Source organism: Scleropages formosus, chromosome 10 (assembly GCF_900964775.1).
Source record: "Scleropages formosus chromosome 10, fSclFor1.1, whole genome shotgun sequence".
NCBI classification, from domain to species: domain Eukaryota; kingdom Metazoa; phylum Chordata; class Actinopteri; order Osteoglossiformes; family Osteoglossidae; genus Scleropages; species Scleropages formosus.
In genome coordinates, this window is record NC_041815.1 from 3,995,140 (window position 1) to 4,009,938 (window position 14,799).

Genomic DNA, 14,799 nt, shown 5'->3' on the forward strand with positions numbered 1-14,799 from the left:
CAGAATGGATTAAACAGATTTTGGGATAGCCCTTTGATTCCCTCCCTTATTACAGCAGGTGGTCTAAGTGCCATCAGAGTGCAGGAATGCCTGTCATTCAGCAGCGAGGGGGTTTTCATGCTTTCTCGGAGTCATGTTATTGACTCTTCTAAGCAGAACACCACACCTCATGCTGACTTTTCATTTAGCAAACTACAGCGCTCCATGAATAGCAGATTCCAGATTGTTCTCAGCAAAATCAAAGGTTAAACACAGTACGGGAACTTGAAGGGCAATTATTTTATAAATTACGTGAAACATTAGCTAAATGAATAATTGGATAAAAAGTAGGGCTATATACTATAGCCCTCTTTGACTTGAAAAAGATTTTCCTATATTTACCATCGCAATCTATTTTCTTTTTATGATTCTGTTCGACAAGTGTACTGTAATGGGCTTTGTAACAAATTGCTTTTTTGAATGGTTATAAGAAACCTGATTTGAAGAGGTTGACTCTCAAGTCTTTATCGCATACATGTGTTTTGACCCTTGAACAGAGAAGAAAAATTGCAGTATTGAATGTTAAGTGTTGCTGAGTCTGTAACACCATTACAGAGAAGCTGTGTGTCACTTGGGCATTGATTGATGGGTTCTCTTGTTGACTTGGGGTGGGTACTGTGGATGATCTTCTTGTCCCACCCCCATATTCAGTAGACCATCTAGATCAGACCCCACTGGAAGCCCTTGGAGTGACACTTTGAAGAGGAGGTATTGGGTATTTAACCAGCCAAGTAAACAGCCAGCACTATCAGTGTGAAACTGCTGCTTCAGCCCATGTTTTTTCTGCAGACTGCATTTAAAAACAAGCTGTCTTACTTAGAAAAACTGTCAGTGCTTTGTTGCTGCACGCCTCCAAAAGGATGGTTTGGTGCTGACAAACAGGCCTCATCATGGAACCTTGGAACGAGGGAGGGCTTCAAATTAACTCAACCCTGGGCTACAGCAGTCCTGTCAAAGGATCAAGGGGAGGATCATGAGAAGATTATGGCGAAGGACTGAGGAGAAGAATGACAGGAATGACAGAGGAGGGGATTGTGGGAGGAATGACTGGAAGTGGATGTGAAATGTTTGTGTTGAATTTTCTGTCTAGCAGCATAAACAGGGTTTTTGAGTTGAGTGGTGATTAGCTTATGTGGGTCTACACCATTGGGTATTCTTCAGCACTTCAGTCAGTGCTATTAGATCTTTTAATGAATTTATTTTAGCGGAAATAACAACGAACAGAATCCCTAGATAGCAGACTGACTTGAATCAGTAAACATGGAGGAAAAAAAAAGATTTGATTTCAGTCATTATAAATTACACAGCATCTTTAAAAATGCTATCTACATAACTGACAAATGCAGGTCTCTCAAAGTCATAATATAATCACACCTTAAATGTAATACAGATGTGTCACGTGGTCACTATACAGATACCCCCCATGTCTCACACACACACACACACACACACACACACACACACACACACACACACACACACACACATCATCTGAAACTGCTAGTCCCATATGGGGTCGCGGGGAGCCGGGGCCTAACCCGGCAACACATCTATGTTGTGTTTTGTGCATCCATAATGTGATAGAAACCCCTATCTGTGTCTCTTGCAACTGGTGGGAAGAAGAAGAGAAGGGCAGTTACTCTTAAGGAAAAACTCAAGATAATTGCCCAGCATGAAGGTGGCAAGCCTGTAATGGCCATTACATGTATGCTAGGCTGTGGTGTTTGGTAGGTTAGGTGTGTTAAATGCATTTTTGACTTACAATATTTTCAATTTATGATGGGCTTCGCGGAACGTAATCCCATCGTAAGTCGGAGACCACCTGTAAATTAAGAAAGGTCTTCTCTGTATATAGGGGAAGGAGAGGAAAGGGAAGCAGCTGAGTGCTGCTGAACTGGAGTTCTCTGGGGTACATGGCATGGGGTTCCTCAGAGCCATGGACCAAAACCCTGGCTCATGTGTATTGCTTCCATCTTTCTCCCTTCCATTAGGCATTATTCTGTTTAAGGACTCTCAGTTGTTATCAAAAAGCCACTCAGTTGTACTTTTGAACAAGGGACTAAAGCTCAGTTGCTGTAGTTAAAACATTGAGATATATAAATACTGATAAACTGTAAGAGAGAAGGATGTATGTATAGGAGTATTTTTCCCTATAGATTCCACCAGAGGTTTTTCTATAGATTCTGAGAGATCACATGACATGGTCATCTTGAACTTAATGGTTTAAAGAGTGTTGGCATTATAATGCGTTTTCACATGGGTTTTTTATTTGTTTGTTCATTATGGTAGACTACATACTATAGGAAAGAATTTTTAATACACTGCATTTGTATGAAAACCAAATACATAAGCAGTTAGAGAAGATGCCAGGGAGCAGTGCAGACTGGGATCACATGCTGCGACACTCTCCAACACTCAGAAGACAGTTACATCTCAAACACCAGATGAAAAATACCACCTGCTGACTTGGATGGCTTAGTTAACACAGCCGATGCAGCTGATAGGCAGAGGAACTGTGAGCCATGGTGACAGTAATGTCTCCAAATGTTTTTATCTACTAAATCTGTTTTTCACATTTTCAAGGAAGGGGTGCAAACTTTAGGGTCAGGTTAGAGGTAATTAAACACCCGATTCCTTGAATTTTGTTAAATTGTACTGGGGGGACAGTTTCATGGAGATGCATTTCACTGGTGCCAGATTAACTAATTCCTGTGTGTGTTTTGTTTGTGTGTGTACTTGTATCTCAAGCATCACCAGTCGGGAACGGATACACAAAGCCACCCATCCTCCCTGTCTGCAGCGTACAGGGGGAGAAAGGACCCCCTGCAGCCATGCCGCTCAGTGTAGATCCCGAGAGCAGGCCGGGCGAGTACGTTGTGAAAAGTCTGATTGCCAACTTCACCACGGTGTCTGAACGGAAGATCCGCATCATCATGGCTGAGCCACTGGTGAGTGATGTGCATACTGGATCGCTGTATTCTTTTTGAAAAACCTGGCCTCTTTTTTTGGGGACATTTGCTCCTTGGGGGTGTAGAAGAGATAGTGTGTCAACGCAGGTCTCCTTGGTGGCTATCCTACGGACAATCTATTCCCATAAAGCTGTTGAAAATGGCGCACCTTGCCAAATATACACTTTAGTAGTAGACACAGGTCATGAACTCAGAGGTGCTGGTAATGACTCAAGGTGAAAGTATTACAGTAGGCCTATAACTCCCCTGTCTGTGGTCACTTTTGAGGTAAACCCTGAAATGAACTGCCTCATTGGAAGTGTCTCACCCTGCATTCTTAGGATAATAAATAATCATTAACAGACTTTTCTGGATGGCGTTAAATTGATTGTTGGCTGCAGCTGGGAGAGTATCTCCAAAATCTCCAATCTCCAAAATCATATGCTTCACTATTTAATCATATTTTACAACGGGCTGCTGTTGTTTCTAAATCCATATGCAAAGCATAAATCCAGTCTTAGTTTTAGTTATGATAGACAGCTCAGTCATTTAACTGTGAAAATAACAGTACAAATTAGCTTACTGAGCTCCATTTCAATTTGAAATGCAATATGTGTAATTACACACAGGATGATTTTTCTGTGTTCACATGTTCAAACAAGCAAGGTCATTGATGAAATTTCAGTGAACCTTATATGAACCCTTATACTTCGTAACTAGTGATCTGCTACGGTCCAACTAGACTTGATCATTCACTACACGCCAACCAGACTTCTACACTCATCCATATGTTCATGATCATGCTCGGATCAGTCCTTTACACAGCTACTCATCCTATGTAACGTAAATGTTTATATGTATCTCAAAAAAAAAGTAAATGTAAAGGTAAAGGTACTGTAAAGGTATACTGTAAAAGTGGCCTTTACACAGCCACTCCTGTAATGCAATGTAAATGTTTATATGTATCGCAAAAAAAAAAAATTACTAGGAAGGTGATTAGGAATCGGCGTTATTCTGGTAAAGTTTTATGCAGCTACTTGTGTGATGAACATCGGTGCATATGGTGAAGGAAACAAACTAACTGTACTTAAGAGTCACACATCTGCAGCTATGCCTCTTTCTCCTAAGGTAATGCATGCATTGAATTTTCTACGAGATGTTCGTTGCTTTGGAGAAAGCCTTTGCTAAACGAATAAATGTAAATGTAGAGGAACCTCTTTTACAGGCAAGAACCTCACCAAATGCTTTCTGTATCTGCCAAAGAGACCTGCACAGCAGTTAGGACATATTTTAACTCATTCCTCTACAAAACTCTTTCAGTTCATGGATATTGTCTACATTTACATTTTTCATTTAGCTGATGCTTTCCTGCAAAGCAGCTTATAATGTTAAGCTACCTACAATTATTTACCAATTTAATATTAGATATACAGTATATTTAATACAAATTTATTTATACAGCTGGGTGATTTTAATGGAGCAATGAAGGATAAGTACCTTTCTTGAGAGTACTGTAGCTGGAGGTGGGATTTGAATCAGCAATCTGTGGGCCCAAAGTGAGAATCCCTAACCATTACACTACCACTTGTCCCTTACCTGTTTTTTAAATGGAACTGAAATTAGGACTGATTTGGCAATTTTAAAATACAGGATTACTTCTGTCTGAGTCACTCTGTTGTTGATTTATTCCATTAGACCATTGCCATGTTGCATGATCCAACTTGTTGTAAATTTTAGCTGACAGACATATTGAATTTATGCTGTAGAATTTAATTAAAAAAATTGAATTCACTGGTCCCTCAGTTATTGCAAGCCATCCAGGCTCTAACGCAGCAATGCAGCCCCACAGTTTTATACTCTCTCCGCCATGGTTTACAGTTGGGATGAGGTGTTGGTGTGCAGTGGTGTTTTCTCTAAAAATAATGTTCCGTACGTTTTACCAAAGGTTGTCTCATCTGTCCAGAGAACATTGTTCCAGTAGTGATGTGAAACATCCAGTTAGTCTTTAGCAACCTTCTTCTGTGGTAACCTGCCATGAACACCACTCTTGTTTTTCTTACAGTAAACTCATGAACACAGATGCTTTCAAGTGGAAGACATGCCTGCAGATCCTTAGTTGTAATCCTAGGGTTCTTTGTTTAGGGATTGTATGGCATGCCCTTGCGCTGATCTTTGTAACATACCTGCTCCTCGGGAGAGTATTACAATCATGAATTTCTTCCATTTGTTAACTGTCTGTTTGACTGTGGACAGATGAAAACCTAGATGGAGGCCCAAGTCTTGAAATTTTTGTCTTTTAAAAGTTTTGGACCATTTTCAGTTTTGAGCTTCAGCAGCTCTTCTGAGGTCTTCTGAAATATTTATTGATCACGCCACATTGCATTTCAACAGAATTCTCTTGTGAAGAGTAGCTAACCAAAACTGTGTGGTTTTTCTTTACAAAAGGGTAGGTTAAACCCAAACCTAAATTGATCGGAACATCTGATTCATTGATTACAACACCTGACTCCAATTACCTTCTTTTCAAAACACCATTATCCCAAAGATTCACTTCACATTATTTTGACAACAGTGACAGAATTCAAATTTACCACTAAGTTTTAAAATGTACAGAGGATAAAATTCCTTGTTGCCCAGTGACATTGTAGTATGTCTACAGTACTTATACTCGAATAGTGCATACTTGATAAAACTGGAAGTAAATGTGTAATATGTACCCAGTAAACACACCAATTCATTACTGAGGTTGTAAGTAACAGTTTTAACTGAAACTGGTATTTACAACCTCAGTAAAGACATCCACATTTTTTGTTTTTAATATTGCAAAAGCAGTGTTTAAGTGAGGGTCTGATCATCATATGCCAGTGTCTGAACAGCTGCTAGATACTGCTCATTGTTTGGTGTGCATATTGTATTGTAGCAAGACCCTAATGCTTCTTTTGTATTTGGTTCAAATTCAATGGGTTTGCCAGACTTTCCTGGTGTAAAATGGCATCTAGAGTCCACATACTATAGACTAAGGTAGAGGGGTAATCACTTATACCTAGAGCTCAGTGGTTAAAGTACAGTAGCTGAACTTGTAGAAAAATCAGGTGTTTAAGAGCACAAGCAAGTGTGTATGTTTCAGAAGTTCTTTCTAGTATGCAGTTGATGGGCTGCATTCTTCAGAATCTGTGTACCATGAAATAAGTCCCAACAGCCACAGGCAGGTTTAGGGTTAGCCCATATGGAAACACAGACAGCCAAACACAGTGCAATCAGTGTGATATCCCATAATAACTTAGTTTTCTTAGGAGAAATGCTGACTTTAATAGCTAAAGAGGAGCTCTATCGGATCAGAAAAGGGTCATAGGACCTTCTTAACAAGAAGACATCTCATGTGTTGGGTTACGATTTTTTCTGGATTCCTCTACCTTCACTCATTCACTTTCACTTACCACGTGTCCTGGTCAGGGTCACAACAGTCCTGAGCCTATCCCAGAATCACTGGCCACAATGCTCAGTACACCTTGGACGGGACACCAAGGAATCACAGGATAGCCACGTATGCACACACTCACTCACCGATTCAGACACTACTGGAAATTTAGAATAGCCAGTTCACCTGCACTGGAGGAGGAAATGGCAACACCTGGACAAAATCAACCCAGACATAGTAAGAACATGCAAACTCCACAGTGGTCAAGCCATATTCAAAACTATGCCCAGGCACTTTATGGCAACAACACTACCTATTGTGCTGCCCCATTTCACTACTTTGAAACTTAAAACCAGGATTTCCAAGTTATTTCTGGAGGGCTGAACTGTGCAGATGATGTAAACAGTAGCACTAGCATAGGACATTGTTATAAAAGCATTTTGTGGCATTGATGTTCAGTGTTCCCTGATATGTTGCTGTACATGTCAGCTGAGCACCACAGCATGGTTAACACTTTTTCCTCAGGGCTAGGCATTTGGCTCAGTGTCAGATCTCAGTGAAAAAAGAGGAGGTCCTCAAACTCTGTGTCTTTTTGTATTACATTTACATCACATTTACATTTATTCGTTCTCCAAAGCGACGTACATCTCATAGAAAATACAATGTGTGCATTACCATAGGAGAAAGAGACATAGTTACAGATGTGTGACTCTTAAGTACAGTTTGTTTGTTTCCTTCCCCATATGAACCAATGTTCATCACACGAGTAGCTGCTGTCATGACAACAGACAGACTGGAGACAGACGGGTAGGTTGTGGATCCGATTGCGGGTTGGTTTTATTCCTTTTTCGAGGTTTGAAAGCACAGATGTTGATATTCAGGAAAGGCAAAACTCGGTGGTCGTAGAAGACACGTGAGGGTCGAAAACCAGGAACACTAGAACTAAGCAGAACAAGGCCACTGATACTGCAAGACCACAAGGGCAATTGCAAGAATCCGCATCCTTTTATCCTAGGTGTACTCAATTAGCTGCAGGTGTTGCTCATTCCCGGGGGCGTGACAGCTGCATAAGACTTTACCAGAATATCAATAATTCCTAATAACCTTCCTAGTAGTTTTTGTTTTTTGAAATACATATAAACATTTACATTACATTGCAGGAGTAGCTGTGTAAAGGATTGATCCGAGCATGATCACAGAACATTTGTGCCTTGCGGGCATGAACATTTATACCCTACATGAACTTAAGAGATGATGGGCGAAGTGAGTCTGGAAGAGGTGAGTTTTCAGACCCTTTTTAAATGTGGATAAAGATTCAGCAGTTCTGACTGAGAGGTGGAGGTCATTCCACCACAATGGAGCCAGAACCAAGAAACTCCGTGCTTTACCTTTCATGCGTGGGACCACCAAGCGGCTCTCCGCCAACAATGAGGGCTAAACACCACCTGGGCCTGGGGTTCTAGGTCATGTTCCTGGGCTTCTCATCCTTGCAAGAGTCCTAGATTTCCTTTCTGCGGTGTTTGTGTCTTTGTGGCCTTGTTTTTTTTTCTTGTTTTCTTTTGCATCCTGTTGTCAGTGTGTGGGCATGAGTGTCTCTTTTTGTGGTCGTGTGTGTGTGTGTGTGTGTGTGTGTGTGTGTGTGTGCTTTACATCTCAGTTTATGTGTGCATATGTTTCTGTTTTCCTACACTTATCCAAATTCACAGTAAACCCTAAAAATTTAACCCTCTTGTGGGGATGTCCCCATAAAGTTTTGTCAGCTTTAAAAAGTGCAAAAACTTCTTTTGCACTTTCCTCTATGAAGTTTGACTTGTTTTTGAGTTTTGATTTTGGAATTATTACTGTTGCATAGATGCAGGAGTCATAGCCGGAACACAGGAAGGGGGGCATGATGAGCATATCCATATCCATTGTTCAAGTAACCATGACAGTTGAAATGATCAAGGCCTTTGGCATTTGGAGATTCTATGGCAGATGTTGGACTCGTATCACTAGTTACCTGCTCTGTGACATAGAGAGGACAGGAAAATATCTGGTTCCCTTTTTTGCCGTGACAAGGTAACTGAAGCCCTAGTTATTGCTTCCTTGTCTTCTGGGCTTTGACTCCCAACTGGTCTGGGCAGTCTCACTTGTCTGTGACCTATATCTGCTTGAGAACAGCAGTGTGGGTTGAATTACACCAGGAGTCTGTTGCCAGTGTTTGGGCCTCTTGCCCTGTCCTTCAGCCTCCGTGACCAAGCATGTCCAACAACTTCATGAAATGGAATATTCCAGTTGTTAAAATGCAATCAAAAAGAGTTTTGCAGTTAAACTGTCAACTATATTCCCCACCCATCAGTACCTGCTATAGAAATGGTGGAGTTTATTTAAGAGGAATATTTGTGTATTTTACGTATTGTTTCATATTCCATTTCATTGTAATTGTACCAATGTGTGAAAAAATGTAGCTGTAAACGTTTGTCGTATACATCTATGATATTGTGCATATTATTACATGGGAAAGTTTAACAGCAGAACTGCAGATGAAGTTCTAATTCACACTACAACTGATTTTTCATGTTGTCCAGCCTATGAGTGTGGTCCGGTCTCTGCGACATAATGGAATTAAATGACCTACAGTTGAATATTCATGAGCCCAAAAGAAAACAGCAGGTCTTGTTTGGCGAGGTCAGAGTGAGGTACTGTCCGGCCCATTGTGACCGTGCTGGCTTTCTCCTGCCTCAACTGTGCTATTGTGCTGCACTTAGGGCACTGTAGCAGCGTCAGAAGCAGCAGTGCCCCCCTGCTCTAGTCTGCCATGTTGCTCTTTCACCAAGGAACATAGCAGGGGAGCTCTGGGACTGAGGCTTGTTGGTTCAATATGGCTGTCTTACTCTTACAGGAAGGAAAAGGTCCCACTATCTTTAACTCTCGTGATTGCATTTCAGCTTTTTTCAAGTGTGTTCTCCTTTATAGTAACATTTCTTGTGAAACTGTGTTTTACTTCTAGGCCCAAAATGCCATCTAGACTTTCTCAGCCATTAAACCAGCCATTCCAACAGTTTACCATGTCACTTTACAATTTTCAAGTCTCCATTTCGTTGATTACGTGGGACTGGTTCTCTCCCAAATGCAGACATTTCTAAGCTTTCACCTAAGACTGCTAGTATGAAACCATGCCAAAAATCAGAAGAATGTGACCACTGTGAACTGCTGCTCACAGAAATAAGTAGAAAAAGGCAAGAGCTTGCCTTAATGGGAGGACATGTGATGGACTGTGGCCTAATGGGATGCTTTGTCCCAGCTGATTAAAAAGGGGCACTCATTAACCGGCCATCGTTTCTGTCTGACGTTAGCTGTCAAGAGGCAGACTAACGGATTTCCTTCCTGCTGTGACCACATTACCAGTCATTTCATTGCACTTCACTTTACTATTGATATCCGCTCATCCACGGCATGTCTCTGCAGTCCAGAGCCTGTCCTGGATAAACAGGGAACTCAGCAAGATGAAATAAAATATTGATAACTTGAATATTAATAATGAGTAAAATAATGAGTCTTCAATCAAAGGAAGCTGAATTGGAAACTTCAGAAGCTCCTTTCATTGAGTCTCTGTTTGCATGGTAATCCCTCATTTTTGCTCATTTTTTTATGCTTGTTTTGCAGGAAAAGCCTTTAACAAAATCACTTCAGAGGGGAGAGGATCCTCAGTTTGACCAGGTAAAACTGTTGGCAAAAAAATGAAAGTCTAGTTTTTGGTCTCCTGTAAAAATCCTTTATTTTCATCTGCGAATATTTTCAGTATTCCTCTACATAATGTTTATTGCTTTTATTAGTCTGTAGCAGACCTGCCAGTAGGAACCCCATTGTACTGTGGCTGAAAGAGACATGCGCATGGCAGGAAGAGAGAGAGACACAGAATCGTGTTTGGCAGAGAAAGACTAGTGTCACGGAGAGGCTCACAGGTCATATTTTCCTGGGCATCTGATCTCATAAAGCTACTTTAAAGAAGTAACGGTCCTTAAATTTGTCTTAATGCACACTCCTAGCTGAGTCTCAGCTTTCAAGATTACAATTACCCCCACGTACCTTCAACAGCCCTCCCGTGGTCCCAGTGGGATTTAATGCTCTACCCTTTGTGGGACATGAGAAGTCTGTCCTATATAGAGATTTATAATTGTACTTAATTTTTTCCCTTTTTTAGCATGTCCTAGTACAGGTTCTCATAAATAGAAAGTCAGGAAATACATCAGAAATGTAGTTTAAAATGATCTCTTATTTCCTTTTGTGTGGGTTTGTGAATTAATGGATAAGCTATACACAAACATCTATATAAACAATGTGCTTGCTATTCTGATGTGCTATTTCACCTCTGTGTATTTATGTATGTTGTAGATGACATTAAAGAAACCTTAGCAATTAAAAGCCTCGTTCAGCTCCCTGGGTTATGGTGGCTGTTTGCTCTAGGGGTGCTGACGTGTGCTGTAGGTGTGGCGCCAGCCGACGGAGAGGTGATGGACCTGCCCTTTCCAAGCCACAGGGCTGTATTTGTGTGTTGTACTGCAGTCTTTCACCAGGAGCACAGAGCCAGGATTCATCCAGGGCCCCAGCGCTGAATGAAGGGACTGCTGTTGTGTCACACAACCCCAACACTGCCCCCTACTCCTAGCTGCCCTCTTCTGCCCAAAATGGATTGCCCTCCCCTCACCTCCTATACATGGTCCTGTCCTTCCTTCCTGGCCATACCCTCTCCAGGGGTGCCTGGATACCTACGGTCTTCTCAGGCCCCAGTTGCCCACATCTTGATCGGCATGGTCCATCTGTCCAGGCCAAGCTATCTCCCTAGCAGTCACTGGTATAAATCTACTCATTAGCTTCCCAGCACCTAGAGAAATCTAAACCCTATAGGTGTATCAGGGTTAACCACCATGGTTACCACTCTGGAATCGGGGAGTAGTTTCAGTAATGTTTGTATTGTTTATAGGAGTTTCCCCCAGCAGTATGGGTACACAGAGGAACTGCTGTTAAATGAGTTAAAGTTGTGTCAGGAGGAGCATGAACATATTTACCAAATATGTTGATAAACTCATAATCAATCAATTATTTTTCATTATGATGTGTAAGTTTTACCTATAATGACTTCATTTTTATAATTTTGTTGCCTTGTTTATTGCATGATGTAATGTCTTATGTCCTAAAATAAAATCAAACTGCTCATTCAGTTGATGCTTTTCTCCAGAGCAACTTACAATGTTAAGGTTACACTTATTTATACAGCTGGGTAATTTTACTGGAGTAATTTAGGGTAAGTACCTTGCTCAAGGGTACTACAGCTGGAGGTGGGGATTGGACCTGCAACCTTGGATCCAAAAGCAGTAGCTGTAACCACTACACTACCAGATGAAATCAAAATGACTGTAAGAACAAACCTGATTAATTTGTGGATGTATCTTTGTCTTCTAGCTGATCAGCACCATGAGCTCACTAGCAGAGTACTGCCTTCCTTCGCTGCTGCGGACCCTGTTTGACTGGTACCGGCGCCAGAATGGCATGGAGGACGAGTCGCATGAGTATAGGCCCAGAGCCAACACCAAGTCCAAAAAGTGAGCCACTCCTGTCGTTTAACCAGCTTTTGTTTGTTTTGCTTCATTTTTGGAAGAGGAGCGTTTCTTCTTATGAGTTTACATAAGTACTTTCATAAAGCAAGAAATATGAGTGTAGTCCAGCCAGCCAGCTGGGTGAGTAGAACAGTGTTCCTGTGTTGTTCCAAACTTAAATGGAACCTGTTCCAAGAGGCAGTAAAAACACATGTATTTCTTAATAGACATTACCTTCACTCTGCCAATAAGCTGTAAATTATAGTTCCTTAATGTATATAAGACCCCTCCCAGTCTGTAGTCTTTATAAAAGGAGACAAAAGACAGTGTGTTTAGTAGGGAAATGAGGACAGCACAGCTCTCCATCAGCAATATTTGAGCTGCTTCTATCAATCTGAAAGAGTTTGCTGCATTCAAGGGCCTCAGTAAGATAGTTAATGCTCTTTGCCACACATCTAATCATCCAATCACTGTCCAACTGCCCTTCCAGCAGTGCTCCATCAGTCATTGTGACAATGATATAACTACCTAGAATCCAAAGTAGAAATTCAAGACTTATCTCCATATCCAAAAGCTCTGATTCTCCAAACATATTTTTTTCATTGCCACCTCCTCATCACGAATACCACAGTTCTGCATAATTGGTTCCAAAGGGGGTAGTCAACCAGAATAGGTGCTTTTATGTATTATTTTTTATATCGCAACTATGAAAAACTCAATTAAGTGGCCTAACCTAATTATCGCATGTTTTGTGCTAGATCTAATGCTGTAACCAAATTACCACTAATCAAAACGCATCTTTGTTTTGAGATATTGAGATTTTGTGCTTAGAAATTAAAACAGCTTTGTTTGTTGTGTTGTAATGAATCCCAGTAGAATTCTGCTGGGTGTTGTGACTGCCCTCTCACTTTGCCCAGAGGCTTAAATGACCACGAAGGCAGAATTTAATTAACAAAAATATTTTGATGAGATTACAGTGTGTCGGTGTAGTATTATTATTATTATTATTATTATTATTATTATACATCTATACTGATTGTTCAGGTTTAGAGTTCTCGAATATGGGTGGGTTCATGATCAATGTTAGCTGTTTAAATTTAAATTACTTTTTATCCACATTTTATATTCTCTGAGGCTCTTAAACTTTGCAAATACCATTAGGACTGCACAAGACATTCTTCCTTTCTGTTGTAGTGATGAGCAGCAGAAGGATTATCTACTTGAAAGGAGAGATCTGGCAATTGACTTCATCTTCTCCCTTGTTCTGATTGAAGTTTTAAAACAGGTAAGATTGGTGTTGTAGTCGCACAATGTATGTCTCCTATACTGTCAAATTAGTCTTTCTGGTCATCCAGTTACAATGAACAAGGTCTGCTCTTCATTTTAGGATCACCTTTTCAGGATGAAGGTCAGCATAGCTGGAATCGCATCATACTCCTTTGATCTATACTTATGGATCAGGTGGTGTGACTATAGTAAATAACAGCCTCTAATTAGTTTTACTGGGTTTTGAAGTTGGAACTTCATTTTAGCTTTTCAGCAAGCTAATGAAGGTGATTTCCCTACCACAGTGAATGGTGACTTTATCATCTGTCAACATGAAAATGTTAACATGGCTTTAACTTTTCATGAACAGATCCCTCTCCACCCAGTCGCGGACAGCCTCATTCAGGAAGTTATCAACTTGACATTTAAGCACTTTAAATATAAAGAAGGGTAAGTTCTTGATCCTGCCTATATCGGACGCTTGTCCGCCCTTTTTCCCAGCATGCATTTGACAACTGAGTCTCTCCTCAGGTATCTCGGACCCAGTACTGTCAACATGCACATTGTGGCAGACCTCTATGCAGAAGTCATTGGAGTTCTTGCTCAGTCCAAGTGAGTCACAGTTTAAAGGTAGAAAATCTGTTTTTGCTGAAGTGTGAAGTGTTTTCATGACCACATTATACTTTCATGATAAATGACTAGAAAATATACAAGTTATTTGCAGTTACATAATGACAGTAACTGTAAATACCAGTAATTGTACAACAATATAATCTCAGACATGAATCATAGTCTGAAGAACTCCTGACTAATGTCTCAGGGCAGCAGATGTTTATCTGATTGTCATGTGGGTAGAGGGTCTGTTTTTCTATTATTGTTTCACTTTGAGATGATCTCATGAAACAGAGTTTTAAATGCCTCAGCTCTAGATGGGCTGTAGAGACAAGTCTGGGCACATAATGCTGTTAAGTGGCCAACCTTGTTTTATTATCCTGGTGAGTGAGCCACAGACTTATAAGCAGATACGACAGCTTCAACACATCAAAGTCCAAAGACAGAGTAGCTGCAGGGGAATTAGGATACCTGCTGCCATACCGTGACACCTTGGTGAGACCTCTCCCTACGTCTGAGACATACAAAAGGTATTCGAGCAGGGCAGAGCTGCATCTTCCGCAGAATAATTCATAATTAATGCAATCACCTGATGAGGAGAACAAACACTTGTGAAGGAGAGGCTGGAAGTGCTGCCCATCAGCATGTAAACCATAAGACACTCTTTTGGAGATGAGGCCTGCTCTTCCCATACTAGGTCTGGAAATTGGCGTCTGTTTATCAGAGTCTTCCAGATCCATTCAGCTGTGAGCAAACCCTTAAAATAGAGGTACGGCTGGTAACAGTCCTGCCCTACATACCTGCATTCCAAGCTGATATCTATGTTGTTCTTCTGAGCCGTGGACTGAGAAATATGGAGCTGGTCAAAATGAGTCTGCTTGTATCAGCAGATGGATTCACAGACAAGAATAAATGTTTGTATGTGCATCTCTACTGGAAT

At 40.9% G+C, this 14,799-nt stretch overlaps 1 protein-coding gene across 6 annotated transcripts in view; it reads left to right on the plus strand.

The window, feature by feature from the left end:
* Positions 1 to 14,799, plus strand: part of LOC108941639 (protein furry homolog) — a 71,030-nt gene that overhangs the window by 11,230 nt on the left and 45,001 nt on the right. For all 6 annotated transcript variants that reach the window (XM_029255229.1, XM_029255230.1, XM_029255228.1 and 3 more), the window contains exons 2-7: positions 2,788 to 2,987; positions 10,051 to 10,104; positions 11,848 to 11,987; positions 13,176 to 13,266; positions 13,618 to 13,697; positions 13,779 to 13,859. In XM_029255229.1, the coding sequence (XP_029111062.1) occupies positions 2,788 to 2,987; positions 10,051 to 10,104; positions 11,848 to 11,987; positions 13,176 to 13,266; positions 13,618 to 13,697; positions 13,779 to 13,859 (646 nt within the window). The remainder of the gene's footprint in view (positions 1 to 2,787; positions 2,988 to 10,050; positions 10,105 to 11,847; positions 11,988 to 13,175; positions 13,267 to 13,617; positions 13,698 to 13,778; positions 13,860 to 14,799) is intronic.